The 26,577-nt window shown below is 41.2% G+C and overlaps 1 protein-coding gene across 1 annotated transcript in view; it reads left to right on the top strand.

Moving 5' to 3' along the window:
* The window catches only part of LOC134677249 (uncharacterized), a 54,040-nt gene that overhangs the window by 13,967 nt on the left and 13,496 nt on the right, over window positions 1-26,577 (top strand). Inside the window, exons 13-26 of the mRNA XM_063535680.1 lie at window positions 1,347-1,452; window positions 1,975-2,037; window positions 11,329-11,420; window positions 11,950-12,075; window positions 13,055-13,308; window positions 13,571-13,735; window positions 13,825-13,989; window positions 14,079-14,243; window positions 14,333-14,497; window positions 14,587-14,751; window positions 15,248-15,406; window positions 24,673-24,791; window positions 25,474-25,566; window positions 26,161-26,346. Coding sequence (XP_063391750.1) covers window positions 1,347-1,452; window positions 1,975-2,037; window positions 11,329-11,420; window positions 11,950-12,075; window positions 13,055-13,308; window positions 13,571-13,735; window positions 13,825-13,989; window positions 14,079-14,243; window positions 14,333-14,497; window positions 14,587-14,751; window positions 15,248-15,406; window positions 24,673-24,791; window positions 25,474-25,566; window positions 26,161-26,346 — 2,023 coding nt within the window. The remainder of the gene's footprint in view (window positions 1-1,346; window positions 1,453-1,974; window positions 2,038-11,328; window positions 11,421-11,949; window positions 12,076-13,054; window positions 13,309-13,570; window positions 13,736-13,824; window positions 13,990-14,078; window positions 14,244-14,332; window positions 14,498-14,586; window positions 14,752-15,247; window positions 15,407-24,672; window positions 24,792-25,473; window positions 25,567-26,160; window positions 26,347-26,577) is intronic.

Below are 26,577 nucleotides of genomic sequence, written 5' to 3'. Positions count from 1 at the left end.
GTGATACTGGCCGCCAGGAGTCGCTTCTTCAGGTCAGTACTGTCACCAGAGTGTTCCGGAGCCTTCGGGGTCCGGTGCGCGCTGGAGCTGCCCTGCCACCGCGTGATACTGGCCGCCAGGAGTCGCTTCTTCAGGTCAGTACTGTCACCAGAGTGTTCCGGAGCCTTCGGGGTCCGGTGCGCGCTGGAGCTGCCCTGCCACCGCGTGATACTGGCCGCCAGGAGTCGCTTCTTCAGGTCAGTACTGTCACCAGAGTGTTCCGGAGCCTTCGGGGTCCGGTGCGCGCTGGAGCTGCCCTGCCACCGCGTGATACTGGCCGCCAGGAGTCGCTTCTTCAGGTCAGTACTGTCACCAGAGTGTTCCGGAGCCTTCGGGGTCCGGTGCGCGCTGGAGCTGCCCTGCCACCGCGTGATACTGGCCGCCAGGAGTCGCTTCTTCAGGTCAGTACTGTCACCAGAGTGTTCCGGAGCCTTCGGGGTCCGGTGCGCGCTGGAGCTGCCCTGCCACCGCGTGATACTGGCCGCCAGGAGTCGCTTCTTCAGGTCAGTACTGTCACCAGAGTGTTCCGGAGCCTTCGGGGTCCGGTGCGCGCTGGAGCTGCCCTGCCACCGCGTGATACTGGCCGCCAGGAGTCGCTTCTTCAGGTCAGTACTGTCACCAGAGTGTTCCGGAGCCTTCGGGGTCCGGTGCGCGCTGGAGCTGCCCTGCCACCGCGTGATACTGGCCGCCAGGAGTCGCTTCTTCAGGTCAGTAATTTGCAATTGCGTCTGTTAAAACGAAATTCCTATGTAAAGGTTTTCACATTTTATGATGGACAAGATGTGAGACCCGTCTTGTGTATCCACAGGTCCGTCCACAGTTTTATTTTTGATTCGATTACGGCGCAATTATTGAGCACTAGAATCTACAAACTAAATTCAGTTATTGTAAAACTGGGTCTGGAAACATCCCCAAAAAGTTTTAAATCATAATGTATCGTTTGCATTTTCGTTAGTCATAATATATTTGGTTCAGAAACGCGTCACTTTTCAGGATTGCCATAAAACAAACCTAACCTAATCTATCTATAGGATAACCTTACGAAAATCCTGAAAAGTTAAAGGTTTCAGTTTTATGACTAATGATAAATATAGCAAACAATACATTATTTGTTACCCCCTGCCCCCTAACCCCTGTAAAACTAGATGTCATAGACAATATTTGAATTTATTACGTGACCGTAGAGATTTCATTGTCTAATTCTAATTTCAGTCTGTCCGGAGTGCGCCTATGAAATTTACGTGCCGTGAACACAACGGGCTAAGAGAAATATGCTGATAGTATGTATGTTTGTCTGTTTGTGGCAGGAGTGTGCTGTCCCGGCGCACGGCGGGCGGCGCGGTGTGCGTGGACGAGAGGGTGCTGCCGCGGCGGTTCGCCAGGGCTCTGCTGCACGCCGCCTACACCGACCAGGTTGGTTGTCTCTCTCTCTCTCTCTCTCTGTGGTCAAAATGGAACAAACAAAAAGTTAGACTGTGATAAGAACAAGCAACAATACCGCTTTCTATGCTACTCCTACTGAAAGTTCCATAAGTGCATCTCGGTCGGTCATTTGGCCCCTCCCCCTTTTCCTCTCTATATTATTGTACCTCTATGTAACTATTATACGCGTCATACTTTTAATGACAACATGGTCGCACTTGGTGATTGCAATTGTCGTGCAGAGTTAGGTTGGTCCGACTCTATTATCTATTTAGTATCACTAGTTCATTTTTTTTTGCTAGCCTATTAAGGTGTCCCACTGCTGGGCAAAGGCCTCTCCCCTTGTCTTCCACGACTCCCGACATAGCGCCTGCTCTGGCTAGTTACTGAGAAGGTCATCCCGCCATCTCCGTCTGGGCCTGCCGCGTCCGCGCTCTCCTTCTGGCATCCACTTGGTAGCCACACTAGCCCATCTGTCTCTAGTTGATAATGAATGTTAACTCTACTTGCCAGGTGGACCTCACGTTGATCGGCCGCGCTTCCAACTCGCCCACCAACACCATCAGCAGTGCCGCGGTGAGTCAATTATATATACTTACTACTTACTTACTTACTTGGTTGGCGCGGTGACCCAAAATGAGTCTAGGCCTCCAACACAAGAGCACGCCACTTTGATCGGAATTATATATGTATAAATACTAAATGTTACTGTGCATTTCGTAACTTTGTCTATCTAATTTGCATTCTCTCCTCATCTACTCGAAGGTCAGCTGGAAGAGATCCCTTACAGGGATAAGTTCGCCTTTGTACCTATATTTCTGTAAATATTATGTAAACCTGTGTTGTGTGCAATAAAGTGATTACTACTACCAAATACATTTCAAACAGGATCAAATCCTTGTTGTAAAGGGTCTAGCAGGCTAAGCGAACAAGAAGTGCCCCCAACGACGGATTTGGTCATTCTTTCAGGTGGTGTACTGGCAGGTCCTAAGAACTCTCTATGCTTAATATCAGTCCTCGATCTTCTTTTGTTTTCGAGTTATTCAGGATAATGTAAAATCATCAGTGTATCATTGAAAGTGTCATATTTTGTAAACCGTTCAAGTTAGATTAACCAAACAAAATTATATTTGACAACAATAAAATAGACTACAAAATGAATATGTTTAACCTGCATCATGTCCTTATACTTCATTATAAAAAAAAACATTTTATTTTTCTTCTCATTATTTTTTATACTATTCGCGGAGGTACACCTACAAAAATAATTGGCCAAGCACGAAGTCAAGACTACGGTGTTCAGAGCACCGTACGACACATCCCTAGGTAGTTTTAAGTTTGGATACTAATACTAATTTATCCCATAAGTACATTTTATTGACTAGGAAATAAGAAGGTAATGTCTGGGAGCTCTGGGACCTTGGAGTTTGGACTTTTATTAAAGTCCTCTGGGCTAGTATAGGTAATGTAGAAGTTACAAAGCATCTACCTTAGATATATTTTTTAGAGATTAAAGATTTTATTTACCACCTTGTCGGGTTGATTGTATATCCATACCAAATTACAGCTTTCTAACACTAACAATCAGAGGTTGATTCTTGGAGGTGAAAAGAGGAAAATCGTAAGTCCCATTTCGGCCAACCGAAATCAAGAACGTTTATCTAAAACGTTTGGTGAAGGCACATTAAAAATTTCTAGTAGAAACAAATTACATATTATGAATTTCTCTGTAATTTGTACAAACCATTTCGTAAACTGACATTCCGCTAAACTGTTGTTTTTACATCTTACTAGCATCCATAACACATTGAAGTATGATATTCTTCCACTTGTCTGAATATTTTCATTATTATTGATTCTTTTTTGTGAGAATGGCTTTTTCTGCCACGGCACTTTGCCAATTATTGATTCTTTCAAACACCAAAATAGTTGACAATTTAATATACGTCAGAGTTGACAGGCAACTTCGAGCATGAAAAACTAAATCCGTCAAAAATACTGGGTATACATATACAACCTCATAATCTTTGATATAGTCGCAATTGTTGTATTTTAAACTTGTAGACTGGGCAGGCACGACTCAAAAAGGAATAATATTACAATTAAGTCTGTGATTCGGCATTTCTCGGTTTTTGACGTTAGGCTTGTTTCTGATTCAAAATATAATTAACGTAAAGTATTAATCAATTTGCTCGTGTTTCATATAAGTCACAGAAATAAGTACCTAATAATAAATGTCTAAGTTTTAGTACAAGTAGGGTAACTGCGTCAGGTTGCCGTCCAGTACCTGTTTCCGTCCACTTGGCGGAGTTGCTACAAAGAATTGCGTATAATTTGAATATAAACCTAACTTACCGGACAATTTTGGACTTATTGTACATCAGTTTTTTAAAGCAAGAATATTTTAGTAGAACTGGAATTCATGAGTACCAAATCTTAACTGACATTTTTGTCACTCAAACAAGTTTGATTAAGATCGGCTTACTTTATATTTCGTCAACTTTACCTTTGTTTCCAAAAACTGTGAATTGTGAATTTTAATTTTTTTTTTCCGTAACAGAACAGTATCTAGTTGCTGCTCTCACCGATCGGTTCAAAAATATACATACTTTATACAATTAATACATGAATGTAATGGTACTTAATGAAAAGGAATAGGTACTGTTTCGACGAATCAGATACTCTCATTCTACTACTTACTAAAATCTATAGGTAGATGACGCCATAGCTGTTAATAAATATTGAATGACTTTATTATCTCTATTCTATCGCTTTACTAACTCTATGTGCTCTAATGTGAAAAAAAAAACACAACGACAGTGAAGAACGGAATTCTTAATTTAAATTTGAACTGATAAACACCAATAATAAATATGATTCTTACTGAGCACACTGCGATAGTACATTGGTTGGAAAGCCCGTTCGAAATTTAAACTTATTTGCTTTACAATAAGGTTGCATTTTGCAGATCTTTTACTCTCTCATACTTATAGTAGGCTATTCAGAAAAAAATGAAATATCTCACAAAAGTAAGTAAGTAGAATTAAACTTTGTATCAAAGACATAAGTCATAAATTTCAATGTCAAAGTTTTAAGTAAGGATCTTTCTTACTAAATTACTTCTTAATATGAATGACCAGTGTAAGCATCAGTTAGCTAGCCCTAAGCAACCAAAGATCAGGCTGCAGTTTAAAAACTAATAAAGTAAGAGTTAACCTGATAATTTTCCCGCCGTCTCCATACTCGTTTTAGTTGGTTATTGACTGGTCAGCTGCCTGTTAACTATAGTTTTCCCGAAAATCGCCAGGACAGAGGTGAAAATTTTTGTATGAAAACTTGCAACTTTAAATGCATTTTTTATCGAAACAATTGCATTCTAAAATGAAGTCGAAATCAGTCCATCGACTCAATTTTTTGCAAGCTTTCTAATGGTACCTCACACGATTCTTACAATTGAAAATAAAATTCAGCCTACCCCTCTTAACCCCTAAATTTCCCCCTAAAATCAGAAATAAGCAGTTTCGATTTATTCACAGTGTTAGTGATGGTACTTGCCATAACTATTCCAAATTTCAGGTACCTACATCAAACGGTCTTTGAGAAAAACGCATTTAACCGATTTGCAAGACCGAAGTGATCCCATAAGAGCACCGTGAACAAAGTTTTGTACGGTGCTCTAAAAATATGCATGAGTAGCCACTAATACCCACTATATACACATATAAAAATATTTGCATAAATCTTCGTGCGTCATGTCAAAAAAAAAACATTATCGAACAAGGATCTCGGAAACGGCTGTATATATATATATATATATATATGTATATATAAATGCAAGTGTCCTGACTGACTGACTGACTGACTGACTGACTGATTCATCAACGCAGAGCCGAAACTACAAAAGCCAGAAAGTTGAAATATGCACACCAGATTGCATTTATAAAGTGTACAAGAGATAAGAAGCGATTTTGAGAAATTCAACCCCTAAGGGGGTTAAAAAGGGGATGAAAGTTTGTATGGGGTTAAAGTTTTCTTTTAAGCTAGGAATTTGAAACTTCGTAAAAAGATATATTATTAAAATACAAGAAAACTAATTTCAGCGTTTTTGAAAATTCATCCCCTAAGGTGGTGAAAAAGGGGTTGAAAGTTTGTATGGATATCAAAAAAAATTTCAAGTGGTGGACTTGAATCTTTGTATTTAGGGATATTATTAGAAGACAGGAAAAGTAATTTCAGTGTTTTGTAAAATTCATCCCCTAACAGGGTTAAAAAGGGGTTGAAAATTTTAATCCATTACAAATGCTTTGAAACTTCGTAGAAAGGCATAATAGCCGATTACAAAAAAAGTGATTGCAACGTTTTTGGAAATTCAACCCCTAAGGGGGTTAAAAAGGGGATGAAAGTTCGTCTTCGGGTGCAAATTTTATTATAAGCTAGGAACTTGAAACTTTGTAAAAAAGTATCAAATTCAAATACAAGAAAACTAATTTCAGCGTTTTAGAAAATTTATCCCCCAAGGTGGTGAAAAAGGGGTTGAAAGTTTGTATGGATATCAAAAAAATTTTCGAGCGCGGGACTTGAATCTTTGTATTTGGGGATATTAATAGAAGACAATAAAAGTGATTTCAGCGTTTTGTAAAATTCATCCCCTAACAGGGTTAAAAAGGGGATGAAAGTTTGTATGGGGTTACAGTTTTCTTTTGAGCTACGAATTTGAAACTTCCTTAAAAGATATATTATTAAAATACAAGAAAAATAATTCAGCTTTTTTGAAAATTCAACCCCTAAGGTGGTGAAAAAGGGGTTGAAAGTTTGTATGGATATCAAACATTTTTTCGAGTGTGGGACTTGAATCTTTGTATTTAGGGATATTATCAGAAGACAGGAAAAGTAATTTCAGCGTTTTGTAAAATTCATCCCCTAACAGGGTTAAAAAGGGGTTGAAAGTTTGAATCCATGACAAATGGTTTTGAAACTTCGTAGAAAGGCAATAACCGATTACAAAAAAAAAGTAATTGCAACGTTCTTGGAAATTCAACCCCTAAGGGGGTTAAGAAGGGGATGAAAGTTTGTCTGCAGATGCAAATTTTATTTGAAGCTAGGAACTTGAAACATTGTAAAAAGGTATTATATTTAAATACAAGAAAACTAATTTCAGCGTTTTTAAAAATTCATCCCTATGGTGGTGAAAACGGGGTTGAAAGTTTGTATGGATATCATGCATTTTTTCGAGCTCGGGATTTGAATCTTTGTATTTGGGGATATTATTAGAAGACAATAAGGGGCATTATCTATGAAAAGGGACCTTATTGTCGATGGCGCTTACGCCGCACAGCGTCGCGCGGCATTGTATTTATATCGGAGCATCGTTAATAATGGCGTAAGCGCCATCGACAATAAGGTCCCTTTTCATAGATAACGTCTCATAAAAGTGATTTCAGCGATTTGTAAAATTCATCCCCTAACAGGGTTAAAATGGGGTTCAAAGTTTGAATCCATTACAAATGCTTTGAAACTTCTTAGAAAGACATAATAGCCGATTACAAAAAAAAGTAATTGCAACGTTTATGGAAATTCAGTCCCTAAGGGGGCTAAAAAGGGGATGAAAATTCGTCTTGGGGTGTAAATTTAATTTTAAGCTAGGAACTTTAACTTTTTGCAAAAAAAGGTAATAAATTAAAAAACATGAAAACTAATTCAAGCATTTTTGAAAATCATTCCCCAAGGTGTCACCACCGAAAGGGGTTGAAAGTTTGTATGGAGATCAGATATTTTGTGAGTGCGGAATGCGGAACTTGAATCTTTGTATAAGGGCATAGGTACCTACCTATTATGAGAATACAAGAAAAGTAATTTTAGCAACCAACATCAAAATCCACTTGACTTAAAACTTCATACAACTTGCTAAAAAAGAAAAGTACTTAATTTCCTTAATTTCAACATTGCTTGGATATGAAAATTATAGGTACTAAAGATGTAAAATGTTGAAGATAAGATTCCACGCGGACGAAGTCGCGGGCAACAGCTAGTGAAGTATAAGGACATGATGCAGGTTAAACATATTCATTTTGTAGTCTATTTTATTGTTGTCAAATATAATTTTGTTTGGTTAATCTAACTTGAACGGTTTACAAAATATGACACTTTCAATGATACACTGATGATTTTACATTATCGTGAATAACTCGAAAACAAAAGAAGATCGAGGACTGATATTAAGCATAGAGAGTTCTTAGGACCTGCCAGTACACCACCTGAAAGAATGACCAAATCCGTCGTTGGGGGCACTTCTTGTTCGCTTAGCCTGCTAGACCCTTATAATACATTTTGGTTTTAATTTGTTATAGTTTCTGATGTGTTTTAAGACTTTTAAGTTTAAATTGATGTTAATTTTAAACACTTTGTTGTTTATAAATTTCTTATTTTGAATTTGTGAGTTCGTTTAACTGTCTGGATGAACTTTGTTCATAAATATCCAGGGTGGAAGGACACGAAGGTCCTTCCCGGAAGTATTAGGTCGTTTAAGTACCTACCAAAGTAGTAAATCCAAATTTTCTACTTTTTAACTGTGGTGATAAGCCTATAGCATGTGTACATGACGGCTAGATTAAGGATCTCCGTCGGGAAAGCTCGGAGCTTTACGCTTTTTTCCGATCGTTGACAGAATCGCACTGATGTATGAATGACGCATAAATGACAAATAAATCAAATGAATGCAAAAATATTAGAAACAATTTTATTACTTTCTTAGATAATTACTTTTTGCCAATATTTAACACTATCTTCTCTTCACATACGGTGTTCAAACGTACCTCCGTGTCTTATAATGTACGCCGCAGCCCGCACCCGAGCCCGCGCACATTGCCCATGCGATAGTTTATGCTCTTCGTAATTTTTCCTCCGCAGATTGTCAAAAGCAGCAATTAGCCTTTAATGTCTCATTTCGTCCGCAGTTTCACATTCCGTTTGGTACACCATATTTTTACACAGCCCCACAAATTTAAATAACCACAAGCATCTAACAACGGCATTTTTATTTGAAGAATATGACATTAGATAAGTAAAGTTCAATGACAATAGTACATTTCGATGCTAGTGCGGAAGGTATGTCATTACTTCACGAGTACCGAGATATCTTGCCACGAGCCGCAGGCGAGTGGCAAGACTCGGGACGAGTGAAGAATGACATTTCCGCACGTGTATCGAACGACGTTTTTTAATACAGTTGCGAAAAAATAAGAAAATATTGTTAATCGTACACTAAACAAAAGTGGTAACAGTGACAGCTCGGTTAGACGTCGTCTTTAAGTATATTATATCTATGGGCGTTTGGCAGCTATTCCGTTCCATTCAGTCAACTTATTAAGAACGGAATTTTCAATATTGAATATTAAAAAATAAACGTGTTATAATGATGAAGAGGTAAGTAATTAAATATGAAATATGTAATATTTTTCGTATTCTTACATTAACGGTAGGTTTTTATGCTGATTACGACGTTTAAAGGAAACTAATATTAACACTCATCAATAAGTAGTCGTGAATTGGAACAAGTATAAATTTAAAAAAATTGGAAAAGTAAAAAGCACTAGTTCGAGATAACCAACTTTCCGCACGCTAAACAGCTACGTAAAGTAGCACTTTTTGAGCAACTGTATTAAAATAGTACATTTCGATGCTAGTGCGGAAGGTATGTCATTACTTCACGAGTACCGAGATATCTTGCCACGAGCCGCAGGCGAGTGGCAAGACTCGGGACGAGTGAAGAATGACATTTCCGCACGTGTATCGAACGACGTTTTTTAATACAGTTGCGAAAAAATAAGAAAAACATTGTTAATCGTACACTAAACAAAAGTGGTAACAGTGACAGCTCGGTTAGACGTCGTCTTTAAGTATATTATATCTATGGGCGTTTGGCAGCTATTCCGTTCCATTCAGTCAACTTATTAAGAACGGAATTTTCAATATTGAATATTAAAAAATAAACGTGTTATAATGATGAAGAGGTAAGTAATTAAATATGAAATATGTAATATTTTTCGTATTCTTACATTAACGGTAGGTTTTTATGCTGATTACGACGTTTAAAGGAAACTAATATTAACACTCATCAATAAGTAGTCGTGAATTGGAACAAGTATAAATTTAAAAAAATTGGAAAAGTAAAAAGCACTAGTTCGAGATAGCCAACTTTCCGCACGCTAAACAGCTACGTAAAGTAGCACTTTTTGAGCAACTGTATTAAAAATTAATTTTCTCAAAAATGGACGGCAAAGTCGACTTTGCCGTCTAAAAAATAGGTCGCGAAGCGCGTAGTTTATGGTCACTCAAAAATTAAAAAGTTAAAAACATTGCAGTCTCGCTTTTGGGACTGCAATGTTGCATACAAATTCCATTATTTGTCGAGTTCCAAACTTTTTAAAATTTGAAATGGCCATATTAAATGAAGGCACAGGCCAATTAAACAGCCAAACAGATGATTAGTACCGCGACTATTTAGTTGTCTCAAATAGGTTGGCGTATTTTCGGCAGAAATAGTACATTATTGTCGAGGCTCGGAAGTAGCTACTTGCAGGCTGAGGATTCGTTTTAAACGGACGACCTTGGGAGTCCGTTTAATTGAATCCGAAGCCAGCAAGTAGCCTTCCAGCCGAGTCATATATAGTGCTTTTCTCAAAAATGGTGCAAGAAATATAAATATCATAGAAATATTTTACAAAAGCAACGTTCTTACGTATATATTTTCACAGAAAAAAGCCCTTGCCGCCTTTTTATTTTTTTAATAAAAAAATAGAAGTGTATTTTTCTGCCAAAAATACGCCAACCTATTTGAGACATCTAAATAGTCGCGGTACTATTCATCTGTTTGGCTGTTTAATGGGCCTGTGCCTTCATTTGATATGGTAATTTCAACTTTTAAAAAGTTTGGAACTCGACAAATAATGGAATTTGTATGCAACATTGCAGTCCCAAAATCGAGACTGCAATGTTTTTAACTTTTTAATTTTTGTCTGACCATAAACTACGCGCTTCGCGACCAATTTTTTAGACGGCAAAGTCGACTTTGCCGTCCATTTTTGAGAAAAATACACTTCTATTTTTTTATTAAAAAAATAAAAAGGCGGCAAGGGCTTTTTTCTGTGAAAATATATACGTAAGAACGTTGGTTTTGTAAAATATTTCTATGATATTTATATTTCTTGCACCATTTTTGAGAAAAGCACTATATATGACTCGGCTGGAAGGCTACTTGCTGGCTTCGGATTCAATTAAACGGACTCCCAAGGTCGTCCGTTTAAAACGAATCCTCAGCCTGCAAGTAGCTACTTCCGAGCCTCGACAATAATGTACTATTAAAACATCAGACGTCTTGTCTATTTCCTACCACGCAAGAAGGTTTATTAGTTAGGTATTTAAAAAGTATTTATTCTTGATTTATTCTTAGTATTTCATTTTTGCAAGTTCATTTGGTGCATCAAACACAACCTACTTGTAATTTTTTATTATTTTAGATAGTTTCCAATTATTCGAAAATAATTCTGTGAAACGTGTTAAGAAACTAAAACGATTCTTACCGTGTTGTAAGCAGACCTAAGAATGGTTAGATGTCAACAAATTAGCATTATTTCCTGTCGTATACTGACTCGTTTCTATGGAGAAAATATAAGTAGAGCTTAGGCTAAACAATCCCCCTTTTGCGGAAAGGATCGTCGTGCCTTTCCACCCTGTATAATTTTGTGACAAAATTGTTAAGTTTTTTTTTTATAGATGTTTTGTATGATGTGTCCTCAGGCTTGGGCAGGGGTGGGTCGCAAAATTAATTGAAATAAATATGTTATGAAATTGAATGTGTTCCGTGCGCAGGCGTGGGCGGGGGTAGGGCGCGGCGCGGGGCGGGCGGGCGCGCCCTCCACCGCCATGCTGGACGACGCCGCGCAGCTCTACGAGATCGCCAGGTCGGTATACAGCCACATGACATGACATGACAGTAACACACATGACATGACACTTCGTTCGGCCAAACTCGATGCAAAATTAGCTTAGACGAACCATATTTCTTGTATTCCCTATTGTTCATCAATTTTTTGATCGTAAGATTATTAACATTTTGATTTATTATTCATAAATGATCTTACCTCATTTGCCTTAAGGAAATTCAATAAAAATATATCCAAAATTTCATTGGACACATTTTCATTGACAGAACTCGTATTTTTCCCAAACCATATCTACATTTTCAAATTAGGTTTAGCTAGATTACATTTCTGATCGACGATTTTGAAAAAACACATACAAACAGTTAGCTGTCCATCGGTGGGCCTTATTACAAAAGGCATAAGGTCTACCGATGGACAGTTAACAGTGTGGGCGATGGTAACGATCAAATGAAATTATCAAACAAAATATATTCTATAGGTTGTGATAAGTAACCATTTTAGGCAGCCTCGAAGGATCAAACTTTTCTAATAACATGGTTGTTTCTAGGTTCCTGGAGATGCCGATAGTGGCCCAGGGTTGCGAAGACGCCATAGTGTCAGCTCTGTGCCCTGAGAGTCTGCCGCACGTGCTGCGGTGGACCGCCACGCCCGTCGCCAGCCAGTGGGTGCACCGGTAAGACACCTCATACTGTACAACCAGACCCGGGGGGCCTGTGGCCCAGGGTTGCGAAGACGCCATAGTGTCAGCTCTGTGCCCTGAGAGTCTGCCCCACGTGCTGCGGTGGACCGCCACGCCCGTCGCCAGCCAGTGGGTGCGCCGGTAAGACACCTCGTACTGTACAACCGGGTCCGGGAATGCCTGTAGCCCAGGGTTGCGAATACGCCATAGTGTCAGCTCTGTGCCCTGAGAGTCTGCCCCACGTGCTGCGGTGGACCGCCACGCCCGTCGCCAGCCAGTGGGTGCGCCGGTAAGACACCTCGTACTGTACAACCGGGTCCGGGAATGCCTGTAGCCCAGGGTTGCGAATACGCCATAGTGTCAGCTCTGTGCCCTGAGAGTCTGCCCCACGTGCTGCGGTGGACCGCCACGCCCGTCGCCAGCCAGTGGGTGCACCGGTAAGACACCTCATACTGTACAACCGGGTCCGGGGGTGCCTGTAGCCCAGGGTTGCGAATACGCCATAGTGTCAGCTCTGTGCCCTGAGAGTCTGCCCCACGTGCTGCGGTGGACCGCCACGCCCGTCGCCAGCCAGTGGGTGCACCGGTAAGACACCTCGTACTGTACAACCGGGTCCGGGGGTGCCTGTAGCCCAGGGTTGCGAAGACGCCATAGTGTCAGCTCTGTGCCCTGAGAGTGCCTGAGAGCTTTCCAAGCCCCGTCAGTTAGGGTATTCTAGGGTTTAACCCCGTGAGTTGTGCCTAATTCAATGAGATCGCGTTGTGTTATCACGAGTTCCAATGGCCACCTCTGATTCCTACCATCAGATCAGCTCAATGTCATCTAAAAATAAGTGTACCTACTATGAAATCATAGTTGTACATAACTTTGACGCAAGAGCTCTACTACAGCTGTTGGCTTTGTTGCCTTCTCTTCACTACTTTACATGGCGACCCCGCCACAACAAATCCTCATAATCGTATGATTGTTCCAGACAAGCGATGCGCTACCTCCGCGACGAGTTCCCTACCATCATGTCGCACGCCGCCGCCGCCAAGCTGCCGCGCGCCGCGCTGGCCGCCGCACTAGCGTCGCCCTTCACGCAGTGCAGCGAGGCGCAGGCATTAAGGGCGTTGCTGCGGCTTGCCGAGCGAGCCAAACAAGCCGGTGAGTCTAGAGTTCCCACCGCCATGCCGCACTCTGGCCGCCGCACTAGCATCGCCCTTTATCCAGTGCAGCGAGGCGCAGGCATTAAGGGCGCTGCTGCGGCTTGCCGAGCGAGCCAAACAAGCCGGTGAGTCTAGAGTTCCCACCGCCATGCCGCACTCTGGCCGCCGCACTAGCGTCGCCCTTCACGCAGTGCAGCGAGGCGCAGGCATTAAGGGCGTTGCTGCGGCTTGCCGAGCGAGCCAAACAAGCCGGTGAGTCTAGAGTTCCCACCGCCATGCCGCACTCTGGCCGCCGCACTAGCATCGCCCTTTATCCAGTGCAGCGAGGCGCAGGCATTAAGGGCGCTGCTGCGGCTTGCCGAGCGAGCCAAACAAGCCGGTGAGTCTAGAGTTCCCACCGCCATGCCGCACTCTGGCCGCCGCACTAGCGTCGCCCTTCACGCAGTGCAGCGAGGCGCAGGCATTAAGGGCGCTGCTGCGGCTTGCCGAGCGAGCCAAACAAGCCGGTGAGTCTAGAGTTCCCACCGCCATGCCGCACTCTGGCCGCCGCACTAGCATCGCCCTTCATCCAGTGCAGCGAGGCGCAGGCATTAAGGGCGCTGCTGCGGCTTGCCGAGCGAGCCAAACAAGTCGGTGAGTCTAGAGTTCCCACCGCCATGCCGCACTCTGGCCGCCGCACTACCGTCGCCCTTCACGCAGTGCAGCGAGGCGCAGGCATTAAGGGCGCTGCTGCGGCTTGCCGAGCGAGCCAAACAAGCCGGTGAGTCTAGAGTTCCCACCGCCATGCCGCACTCTGGCCGCCGCACTAGCGTCGCCCTTCACGCAGTGCAGCGAGGCGCAGGCATTAAGGGCGCTACTGCGGCTTGCCGAGCGAGCCAAACAAGCCGGTGAGTCTAGAGTTCCCACCGCCATGCCGCACTCTGGCCGCCGCACTAGCGTCGCCCTTCACGCAGTGCAGCGAGGCGCAGGCATTAAGGGCGCTACTGCGGCTTGCCGAGCGAGCCAAACAAGCCGGTGAGTCTAGAGTTCCCACCGCCATGCCGCACTCTGGCCGCCGCACTAGCATCGCCCTTCATCCAGTGCAGCGAGGCGCAGGCATTAAGGGCGCTGCTGCGGCTTGCCGAGCGAGCCAAACAAGCCGGTGAGTCTAGAGTTCCCACCGCCATGCCGCACTCTGGCCGCCGCACTAGCGTCGCCCTTCACGCAGTGCAGCGAGGCGCAGGCATTAAGGGCGCTACTGCGGCTTGCCGAGCGAGCCAAACAAGCCGGTGAGTCTAGAGTTCCCACCGCCATGCCGCACTCTGGCCGCCGCACTAGCATCGCCCTTCATCCAGTGCAGCGAGGCGCAGGCATTAAGGGCGCTACTGCGGCTTGCCGAGCGAGCCAAACAAGCCGGTGAGTCTAGAGTTCCCACCGCCATGCCGCACTCTGGCCGCCGCACTAGCGTCGCCCTTCACGCATTGCAGCGAGGCGCAGGCATTAAGGGCGCTGCTGCGGCTTGCCGAGCGAGCCAAACAAGCCGGTGAGTCTAGAGTTCCCACCGCCATGCCGCACTCTGGCCGCCGCACTAGCCTCGCTCTTCACGCAGTGCAGCGAGGCGCAGGCATTAAGGGCGCTGCTGCGGCTTGCCGAGCGAGCCAAACAAGTCGGTGAGTCTAAAATACAGAAGTCCAGCCCGCGAATAAAATTTTCATAGTTAAGAGACCTTTTGGTATAGTCGAATGCGAAATAATCTCGCCGCGAAATATGTGACACGACAGTATTTCCATATTCGCGTGTGGTGAAGTAAGCTAAAACGATCACAGCGCTCGCTGCGGCTAAAAATGAAACTAATGATGCCGGCGTGAACTTTACTGTCAGATGTACATAAACATAAGTTTCTGCAGTAAATATTGATTGTTTTTAAGATAAATATGGTCCCAACAAGCTGGGTTGTTTCGAATTGTAAAAACATCATAACACGTGCGTTTGTTCGCTGTCTCCGGGTGGGAAATGTTGATTATTTGTGATATGAACAGAACCGGCACTAGTGTGGAGCGGCGGGGGGTCCCGCCGACGGAGGTCGCTACCGGACGCGGCGCTGTGCGGAGCCCTGGGGTCCCTGGCGGCGCACGTTCGTACGGAGCACCTGGGCGCCGCGCCGCTCGCGCCGCAGCTGCACCAGGCCATACGGAGAGGTGTGTACTGTTCACTACACGCCAACAGAATTGGAAATAGACAGTTACTGTCATGGTAAATTATGTAGCTACAGTTCATTTACTGCCATCTTTCGACAGGCGATTGAAACTGTTAGAACGCCGTTTGACTTTGATCATTATTCTTTCACTAATATATTGTTTTTTTTTTAGCCTATGCGTGTGTCCCACTGCTGGGCAAAGACCTCCCCTCTCCCTTTCCAGTCCTCCCTGTGCTGAGCGAGATCCCGCCAATCCCGCTGGAATGCATCCAGGTCGTCCCGCCATCTCTTTCTCGGTCTGCCTCCGCCTCGACTACCCTGGGGATGCCAGCTAGTGGCTATTTTGGCCCATCTGTCATCATGCATCCGGCAGACATGTCCAGACCAGTCCCACGTTAGCCTGGCGGTCTTCACCCCAACATCAACGACTCGGGTTTTGGAGCGAAGCTCTGTGTTCCTCACCCTGTCAGATATTATATGTTAACTTGTTAAATATTATTATTAACGCCATCTACTCGAGAGTAGGCTGAAGGTTATGGCGCCATCGCTCGAAAAGATTGCACCATACCTTTGCCCTATATAATCGAGTAGATGGCGTTATATTAATATTTAATAAGTTAACACATTTTAGTGAAATAATAATGATCAAAGTCAAATGGCGTTCTTATAGTTTTATGTTCTGTCGAAAGATGGCACTAAATTTTGGACTACATAATTTACTTTGACAAAAGTCTCTATGCACTCTAATCTCTTTGCTATACGTTCTGTGTTCAAGTTAGGTCCACTTGCACCATTCCACTGACCTGGGGTTAATCGATTAAACCTGGAGTTACCATGATTACCAGTACAATTTGACACTGGGTTAACGTTTTAACCGCTTAACCCCGGGTTATTGAGATGGTGCAAGTGGGCCTTAGAGTCAATCTGCGTATTACTTTGATGTGTTTTTATAGTTCGTTTCTTTTAGCATTAGAAAGAACTCCGCAGAAGCAAGCGTGCAGTTTTTATCAGGCTCGTTAATTATTCATAATTATTGAATTATCTAATGTAGTATGGTCAATACATATAATTTACTTCAAATTGTTACCGCTAAAAGTGCCAGATTTAGAACCACAAGCGAACTTCTGCGAAGTTCTTTCTAATGCTAAAATAAACGGACTATAGTAGGTTCGTCATATAAATATATTTTATTAAAATATTAAATTGAAAGAAAATTCTACAGTCGTCTGAACTTAGCCGTTTATAAAGAGACTAGCTGACAGATGGTGTGGGTGCCACAAGCACATGACAATCAACTTCTGAAAATATCAGTTGGTTCTAATTAAGTTACTTGTCAATGTCTCAAATAAGAATTTAAATTCTAAATTGTTTTTCCAAAAAATAAAATTTCATGCGCTGCACTGCGCCCTCTAGGATACTTTATTGTAACATTCCAAATCTACTGACATTTGACGCTGACTTTAGGTATGTAAGTGTGCGTGAATGCAAGAAATTGCAATATTTTGCAGTTCGATTCTGATAATAACTAAATGAGACACTGTGTTGAGTTAAACATGTTTCGATTTGGATGTAATATTTTTTTTAATACAGTTGCTCAAAAAGTGCTACTTTACGTAGCTGTTTAGCGTGCGGAAAGTTGGTTATCTCGAACTAGTGCTTTTTACTATTCCAATTTTTTTAAATTTATACTTGTTCCAATTCACGACTACTTATTGATGAGTGTTAATATTAGTTTCCTTTAAACGTCGTAATCAGCATAAAAACCTAGCGTTAATGTAAGAATACGAAAAATATTACATATTTCATATTTAATTACTTACCTCTTCATCATTATAACACGTTTATTTTTTAATATTCAATATTGAAAATTCCGTTCTTAATAAGTTGACTGAATGGAACGGAATAGCTGTCAAACGCCCATAGATATAATATACTTAAAGACGACGTCTAACCGAGCTGTCACTGTTACCACTTTTGTTTAGTGTACGATTAACAATGTTTTTCTTATTTTTTCGCAACTGTATTAAAAAACGTCGTTCGATACACGTGCGGAAATGTCATTCTTCACTCGTCCCGAGTCTTGCCACGAGCCGCAGGCGAGTGAGGCGAGAGATATCTCGGTACTCGTGAAGTAATGACATACCTTCCGCACTAGCATCGAAATGTACTATTTCTCAAACATGCAATGAAATATTGATGTTATGTTCCTTATAATAGGCTGCGAAGTATGACGTTTCAGGTGCGGCTAGGACAAAAGGTCGTTAATGGAATTTCATACACATCTTGCAGGCCTAGGCCGGCAAAGTCCTCTTTTTTAATTTTCATTTCACAGATATTTGTGACACAGTATCGTGGCATTCATTCATTAAAAAAAACTAGAGGCAGTTATTGCTTTATGGTTCGTAATGACACTCTGCCACTACGCCTATAAAAAAAAAACAAAAAACAATGTTTGCTATAATTTGCAGTTTTATTTGTATAAAATCAACATGAACTTAATAAATAATACATTCTATAATTTTAAATTATAAATTTAACTACACAAATAAAAATATTTAAAATATTTCATCTAAACGTTAGCGGTAAAAAGGTCTACTCAAACACGCGTATTGATTTTTTTTAATTGTTATGGAGGTAAAGTTGAAAAATATTCATTCTGTTTTATTGGATTTATGGTGCGTTGTTGATTTTTTGACTTTAATATGAGTTCCGACGAAATAATGAAATTAATATTAATTGTAATCGTATGTGTTGGAATTGGCAGCGTAAGCAGAATTGATTTTAAATAACTTGCTGCCTCTGCCGTCAAGTCAAAGACGAAGTATGTATATGGTTGCTTATGGCAATTTTATTATTTGAGAAACTAAGAAAAATGGCTTACAGTTTATTAGAAACAGTTTTGTGGCATATTTTAAATGAATGTAACTACAAATTCGTCAACACTGTGGAAATTATACTTATTTACTCCATGCATAAATCAACGATGTATGTGAAACATGATATCAACATGAAAGACTATGTAAACCTTTGTGACGAAAACGACAGTCAGACGGATACAAGGCGAAAACATCAAAGATACATGAAAATATACGGGTAGTAAAAATACACGACTCGTGTAAAACATACGCGTGATAATGATATAGGTACGTGTTGGTTATATTTTGGGTGTAGTTTACTTTTAGTTTTTTCTATAAATAAAACTTGGGTTTCGTGGATTTTTTATTTTATTTATTTCATTGCATGTTTGAGAAAAGCACTATACATACCTCGGCGGGAAATGGGGTTGCCCGCGCTCAGACCTATCCGGCCTCGCTTCGCTCGGCCGTCTATATGTCTTCGGCCGGCAACCCCTTTTGTCCCGGCCTCTGTAGTAATGTACTATTATAGTTTTCGCGAATATCAACACATCTTATGAAACTGTTTGTATTTTGGGAGAAACGGTGAAAATCCACAATTCGTGCACACTGACGCCATCTTTTGGCTGATAATCGGCATCCATCCCTATAGGTTGTTTTTAGGGTTCCGTAGCAAAATGGCAGAAAACGGAATGTAGATTCGTCATGTACGTCTATGTCACAGCCACTTTTTTCCGAAACTATAAGCACTATACTGTTGAAACTTGGTAAGTAGATGTATTCTGTGAACCGCATTAAGATTTTCATACAAAAATAGAAAAAAAAAAAAAAATTTTTAGGGTTCCCCATACATATAACTGAAACTCAAAAAAATTTTGCAGTTCGATTCTGATAATAACTAAATGAGACACTGTGTTGAGTTAAACATGTTTCGATTTGGATGTAATATTTTTTTTAATACAGTTGCTCAAAAAGTGCTACTTTACGTAGCTGTTTAGCGTGCGGAAAGTTGGTTATCTCGAACTAGTGCTTTTTACTATTCCAATTTTTTTAAATTTATACTTGTTCCAATTCACGACTACTTATTGATGAGTGTTAATATTAGTTTCCTTTAAACGTCGTAATCAGCATAAAAACCTAGCGTTAATGTAAGAATACGAAAAATATTACATATTTCATATTTAATTACTTACCTCTTCATCATTATAACACGTTTATTTTTTAATATTCAATATTGAAAATTCCGTTCTTAATAAGTTGACTGAATGGAACGGAATAGCTGTCAAACGCCCATAGATATAATATACTTAAAGACGACGTCTAACCGAGCTGTCACTGTTACCACTTTTGTTTAGTGTACGATTAACAATGTTTTTCTTATTTTTTCGCAACTGTATTAAAAAACGTCGTTCGATACACGTGCGGAAATGTCATTCTTCACTCGTCCCGAGTCTTGCCACTCGCCTGCGGCTCGTGGCAAGATATCTCGGTACTCGTGAAGTAATGACATACCTTCCGCACTAGCATCGAAATGTACTATTTCTCAAACATGCAATGAAATATTGATGTTATGTTCCTTATAATAGGCTGCGAAGTATGACGTTTCAGGTGCGGCTAGGACAAAAGGTCGTTAATGGAATTTCATACACATCTTGCAGGCCTAGGCCGGCAAAGTCCTCTTTTTTAATTTTCATTTCACAGATATTTGTGACACAGTATCGTGGCATTCATTCATTAAAAAAAACTAGAGGCAGTTATTGCTTTATGGTTCGTAATGACACTCTGCCACTACGCCTATAAAAAAAAAAAACAAAAAACAATGTTTGCTATAATTTGCAGTTTTATTTGTATAAAATCAACATGAACTTAATAAATAATACATTCTATAATTTTAAATTATAAATTTAACTACACAAATAAAAATATTTAAAATATTTCATCTAAACGTTAGCGGTAAAAAGGTCTACTCAAACACGCGTATTGATTTTTTTTAATTGTTATGGAGGTAAAGTTGAAAAATATTCATTCTGTTTTATTGGATTTATGGTGCGTTGTTGATTTTTTGACTTTAATATGAGTTCCGACGAAATAATGAAATTAATATTAATTGTAATCGTATGTGTTGGAATTGGCAGCGTAAGCAGAATTGATTTTAAATAACTTGCTGCCTCTGCCGTCAAGTCAAAGACGAAGTATGTATATGGTTGCTTATGGCAATTTTATTATTTGAGAAACTAAGAAAAATGGCTTACAGTTTATTAGAAACAGTTTTGTGGCATATTTTAAATGAATGTAACTACAAATTCGTCAACACTGTGGAAATTATACTTATTTACTCCATGCATAAATCAACGATGTATGTGAAACATGATATCAACATGAAAGACTATGTAAACCTTTGTGACGAAAACGACAGTCAGACGGATACAAGGCGAAAACATCAAAGATACATGAAAATATACGGGTAGTAAAAATACACGACTCGTGTAAAACATACGCGTGATAATGATATAGGTACGTGTTGGTTATATTTTGGGTGTAGTTTACTTTTAGTTTTTTCTATAAATAAAACTTGGGTTTCGTGGATTTTTTATTTTATTTATTTCATTGCATGTTTGAGAAAAGCACTATACATACCTCGGCGGGAAATGGGGTTGCCCGCGCTCAGACCTATCCGGCCTCGCTTCGCTCGGCCGTCTATATGTCTTCGGCCGGCAACCCCTTTTGTCCCGGCCTCTGTAGTAATGTACTATTATAGTTTTCGCGAATATCAACACATCTTATGAAACTGTTTGTATTTTGGGAGAAACGGTGAAAATCCACAATTCGTGCACACTGACGCCATCTTTTGGCTGATAATCGGCATCCATCCCTATAGGTTGTTTTTAGGGTTCCGTAGCAAAATGGCAGAAAACGGAATGTAGATTCGTCATGTACGTCTATGTCACAGCCACTTTTTTCCGAAACTATAAGCACTATACTGTTGAAACTTGGTAAGTAGATGTATTCTGTGAACCGCATTAAGATTTTCATACAAAAATAGAAAAAAAATAATAAATTTTTAGGGTTCCCCATACATATAACTGAAACTCAAAAAAATTTTTTTCATCAAACCCATACGTGTGGGGTATCTATGGATAGGTCTTCAAAAATGATATTGAGGTTTCTAATATCATTTTCTTCTAAACTGAATAGTTTGCGCGAGAGACACTTCCAAAGTGGTAAAATGGGTGTCCCCCCCCCCTGTAACTTCTAAACTAAGAGAATGATAAAACTAAAAAAAATATATGATGTACATTACCATGCAAACTTCCACCGAAAATTGGTTTGAACAAGATTTGGTAAGTAGTTTTTTTTTTATAAACCGTAAACCGCAATTTTATTGTTACTTGCTGTTACGGAACCCTTCATGGGCGAGTCCGACTCGCACTTGGCCGCTTTTTTCTAGTAGCATTAGGTTTCTGTAAGGGTCGCAATTCAAATCCAACCTAACCCACTTTTCTGATAGCATTTCTTTTTTGCAAGGGTCGCAGTTCAAACCTAACCTACTTTTCTAGTAGCATTTATTTTCTGTATGGGTCGCAGTTCAAACCTAACCTAACCCACTTTTCCAGTAGTTAGCATTTCTTTTCTGTAAGGGTCGCAGTTCAAACCTAACCTAACCCACTTTTCCAGTAGCATTACTTTTCTGTAAGGGTCGCAATTCAAACCTAACCTAACCCATTTTTCTAGTAGCATTTGGTTTCTGTAAAAAAATTATATTATGGCTAGTGATAATTATGGCTTACAATGATGATGACAATAGTACATTTCGATGCTAGCGCGGAAGGTATGTCATTACTTCACGAGTACCGAGATATCTTGCCACGAGCCGCAGGCGAGTGGCAAGACTCGGGACGAGTGAAGAATGACATTTCCGCACGTGTATCGAACGACGTTTTTTAATACAGTTGCGAAAAAATAAGAAAAACATTGTTAATCGTACACTAAACAAAAGTGGTGACAGTGACAGCTCGGTTAGACGTCGTCTTTAAGTATATTATATCTATGGGCGTTTGGCAGCTATTCCGTTCCATTCAGTCAACTTATTAAGAACGGAATTTTCAATATTGAATATTAAAAAATAAACGTGTTATAATGATGAAGAGGTAAGTAATTAAATATGAAAAATGTAATATTTTTCGTATTCTTACATTAACGGTAGGTTTTTATGCTGATTACGACGTTTAAAGGAAACTAATATTAACACTCATCAATAAGTAGTCGTGAATTGGAACAAGTATAAATTTAAAAAAAATTGGAAAAGTAAAAAGCACTAGTTCGAGATAACCAACTTTCCGCACGCTAAACAGCTACGTAAAGTAGCACTTTTTGAGCAACTGTATTAAAAATTATATTATTGAAATTGATTATATGGGTAACAAAGTTTCTGGCACGTCACTAATATAGTAAACAATAAGTATCGCTTATTTTATTTTTTTTAATTTTTTTTTTTAATTTATTTAGGAAACAAACAGTCGCATACAAATATGTTTAAGCTTGCAGGTATACAATAAAGACCTATAGTTCCATTAAATATAAAATAATGATATTGATAATAAGTAGAAACAGGGCTAGTTCGGTTCTGCCTATAAGTAGGAAGATGCACAGAAGTAACAATTGGATACACAACTCATAAAGTACCAAGTATCGATCATGCTTACAGACGTAAGTACATACATTTCATAAGACTGTAAAACTATGACTTTTTTTTAAAACTAAGTATGTAATAACATTACACTGTTATGGAAATATTTGGCTCCGCAGACCACTACTATATTTACCGAAAGACAATGAGAAGATATCTAGATTTATGAAGTTAACATTATAATTTTGACAGGCTCGTCTAAAGAAAGTATTTTTGGCGAAATTAGAACTACAAAAGCTGATATGGAATGTTTGGGGGTGACGAGTGGGAATACGACTCGGCAACTTAAAAACAATTTTTTCAAGAAGAGTGGAAGAATCAATGAGGCTATTTAGGAGTTTATAAAGAAACATTTGATCTATAAATACACGTCTTTTTTCTAGTGGCCCAAGACCACGACGGTGTGTGCTATTCTCTGACATGTTTAAACCGTGGCGGAAGTGGAGCGACTTTAATAACTTGTTTTGAATTTTTTCAATTCTTTTTATATGAACGGTATATTGAGGGGTCCAGACAACGCTACCGAATTCTAAAATGCTACGAACATAAGAGGAGTATAATACTTTTAAGGTGTTTGGATCTTTAAATGGCTGAGATAGTCTAAGTATCAGACCTAATTTCTTGTAGGCCTTCGTGGTGATGTGGTCTATGTGTGAAATGAAATTGAGCTTAGAATCTAAAATAATGCCAAGATCTCGAATCTTTGTGACTCTATTTATGACCTTTCCTGAAAAATTATAATTGAAAAGAAGCGGACTTCGTTTACGAGTGAAAGTAATACAGTTGCATTTGTCAGGGTTTAGAAGTAATTGGTTATAACCGCAATATGTGGCAAAGCTATCAAGATCACGTTGCATGTCCAGGCAGTCGTTCTTTGTTTTTATGATTTTGTAAATTTTTGTGTCGTCTGCATAGACTAGATGTTTAGAACTAGAAAATGATGAACCCATGTCGTTAACATATAGGATAAATAACAGCGGTCCTGAATGAGAGCCTTGAGGGACCCCTCAATCAATGGTTAAGTATCTGGAAGTATAGCCCCTCAGTGATACTGCCTGGCATCGGTTTTGGATGTAGGATTCAATCCACCTGTAGAGATCGCCGTGTATACCGAGTTCGTATAATTTGTGTAATAACATAGTATGGTTAATTTTATCAAAAGCTTTTGAGAAATCGGTATACACGGCGTCAACCTGATGACCGTTGTCGATAGCGTTCAGAATAAATGTGTGATCCTGTAATTGGCTTTCCATCTCTTATTAATGTGGCATACTCTGTATAGATAGCTGTTGGATCTCCATAACATAAATAAATAAATAAATAAATAAATAAAATAAATAAATAAAATCTGTGAAGGTAATGAGATTCGTGTCGACACTACGGCCACGAAGAAAACCGTGTTGGTCAGGAGAAATTATACGAATGATACAACTTGTCAATTCGGAGGTCACTATTTTTTCAAGAATTTTGTCAAATATGCATAATTTAGATATGGGTCTGTATTGTGTCACATCATGTTTATCTCCGCTTTTGTGTATTGGTGTTATTAAAGCCGTTTTCCAAACAGAAGGGAAACAACCCTCGGATAACGATTATGTAATTATGGGAAACAATATAATGGCCGTTGACTATTATGGCAAATGAAATTATGGCAAATAAAATTCTGGCAAGCGGGTGTATACCTTCGCACTCATATGACGCGTGTGTGTGTATGTGTGCCCGCAGGCATCGTGCCGGCGCCGGCGCCGGCGGCGGCGGAGGGCGCGCGCGCGGCCGACGCGTGGCTGGGGCGCGGCGCCGCCCGCCCGCCGCGCTACTTCCTGCCCTACCTCGACGAGCTCAAGGTACGTGCTACATCTCACACTCGCACACCTCGCACTCGCACACCTCACACCCCCCCCACCCTCCTCTCTTCGGCCGAACGAGGCTCCGTTCGGCGAGGCGTCGCTCCGACCGATTATTAGGGTTGACGCGCCTCCACGTCCCTTTGCGTGCCCGACAGGAGATAACATAATCGCTTGAATTTTGACAACCCTACACGGCCGAAACGGACCATCCGCTAGAAAAGGCCACAAGTTAGAAAGGGATATCACGATTCGACCCTGAGTCGCTGTCAAACTTCGGTTTTGTAGGAAGTGTCGTTTCTGTACGGTAGTGCTATTATTTATTCTGTGCTGTACTTGGCGCCTGGACGAACTGAAGATCCCGCGGGTGTAGCCGATGGGGGGGTTAGCATAGCGCGCGGTGAAGCCGGTGGGGGATTAGCATAGCGCGCGACGACGTGCGTGCGTGACCAAGTGTGGCGAGTTACCGGCCGACTGTCTGACTTTGTACCGCCGACGAGACGAAATTCCTAGGCGTAAGACAGTTCCACAGGCCTGGTGAGGTTGCCCGAGCTCAACGGGAGTGCGGAGTGTTGGAGTCCATAGGCTACGGACTCTGCTTACCATCGGGCGGGCCGTACGCTTGTTTGCCACCGACGTGGTATTTAAAAAAAGTCTAAATAGATTGTACTCGTATTTACAGGCGTTGTTGGAAGACCAGGCGGTGCCAGAGGCCGAGGTGGCCAGAATCCGGCGCTCGAGGTATCTTCACAGGATACCGGACACCCTGTATATGGTGAGTTCATTTAAGATAAGATAAAATATAGTTTATTCAAGTTGGCATATTATAATGCGCTTATGAACTTCAAATAAAGCTACACCTGCATTTTTGAGAATGAATACCCTGTGGCCCTCTAGCTCGCATTAAATTTGTATGGCGAGAAGTGTCTCTGTTTCTTTCAATCGCGTTAAAAAGTAAATAACAACTGTCTTTTGGGAAATTGTACAAATCTTTGTTGAGCTTAGGGCTGTAATCACAATTACCCAGCCGGATGCCAAATTTCAACTCGCTAGGTCACCTGGATGTGGATGAAGTTTTTGATGTTCAAAGACACGGACGTCACACGAAGACACTTTCGACTCGAACATTAGAGCAAAACTACCGTATGCGTGGCAGAGGGGGTAGCGCGACTACGCTCAGTCTGGTGGATGTCTTGTCTGTGGGTAATACTTATACAGTCACCATCAGATATATCGGAGCTGCCGAGGTGCTCACAAATATTTGAACACGCACTTCTAACGTCTGAACATTAGAGTCGTGTTCAAATATTAGTGAGCACCTCGGCAGCTTGGATATATCTGTTGACGATGGTGCACGGTGCGCGCGCAGGTGGCGGCGGAGCGCGGCGGCGTCCCCCCCGCGCCCTCCCCCTCGTCGTGCGCCGCGGAGAGCGCCTGCGTCTCACCCCGCGTGCTGGCGGCGCTACGGGCCAGAGTGAGAGAGCTGCGCGCCTCCCCGCCCGCCGCCAGGGCGCTAGCGCTGCAGGCTAGCGACAGGAAGGCGTGCAGTCTACAGGTGAGCCAGTAGTGTTGCTTGCCCTCGGAGCTGGTCAAAGACGCCTAGTCTTAGTGAGATGGCATATAGTCAAGAAATTGGGCCTGGTTCCACCGTGGCTGGGTGGCCCAGGGGCTCAAGACGTTAGCTCGGACTGCTAAAGACGCCGGTTCGAATCCGGCCTTCACCACTGGAGGGGTTCGTCACTTTTACTTTAATATATGACATCTATTTCACTTTATGAAAAAAAAA

The sequence above is a fragment of the Cydia fagiglandana genome, chromosome 26 (genome assembly GCF_963556715.1).
Source record: "Cydia fagiglandana chromosome 26, ilCydFagi1.1, whole genome shotgun sequence".
In the NCBI taxonomy this organism is placed as follows: Eukaryota; Metazoa; Arthropoda; class Insecta; order Lepidoptera; family Tortricidae; genus Cydia; species Cydia fagiglandana.
Note: the sequence above shows the minus strand (reverse complement) of the source record. Positions and strands in the feature narration are given on the sequence as shown.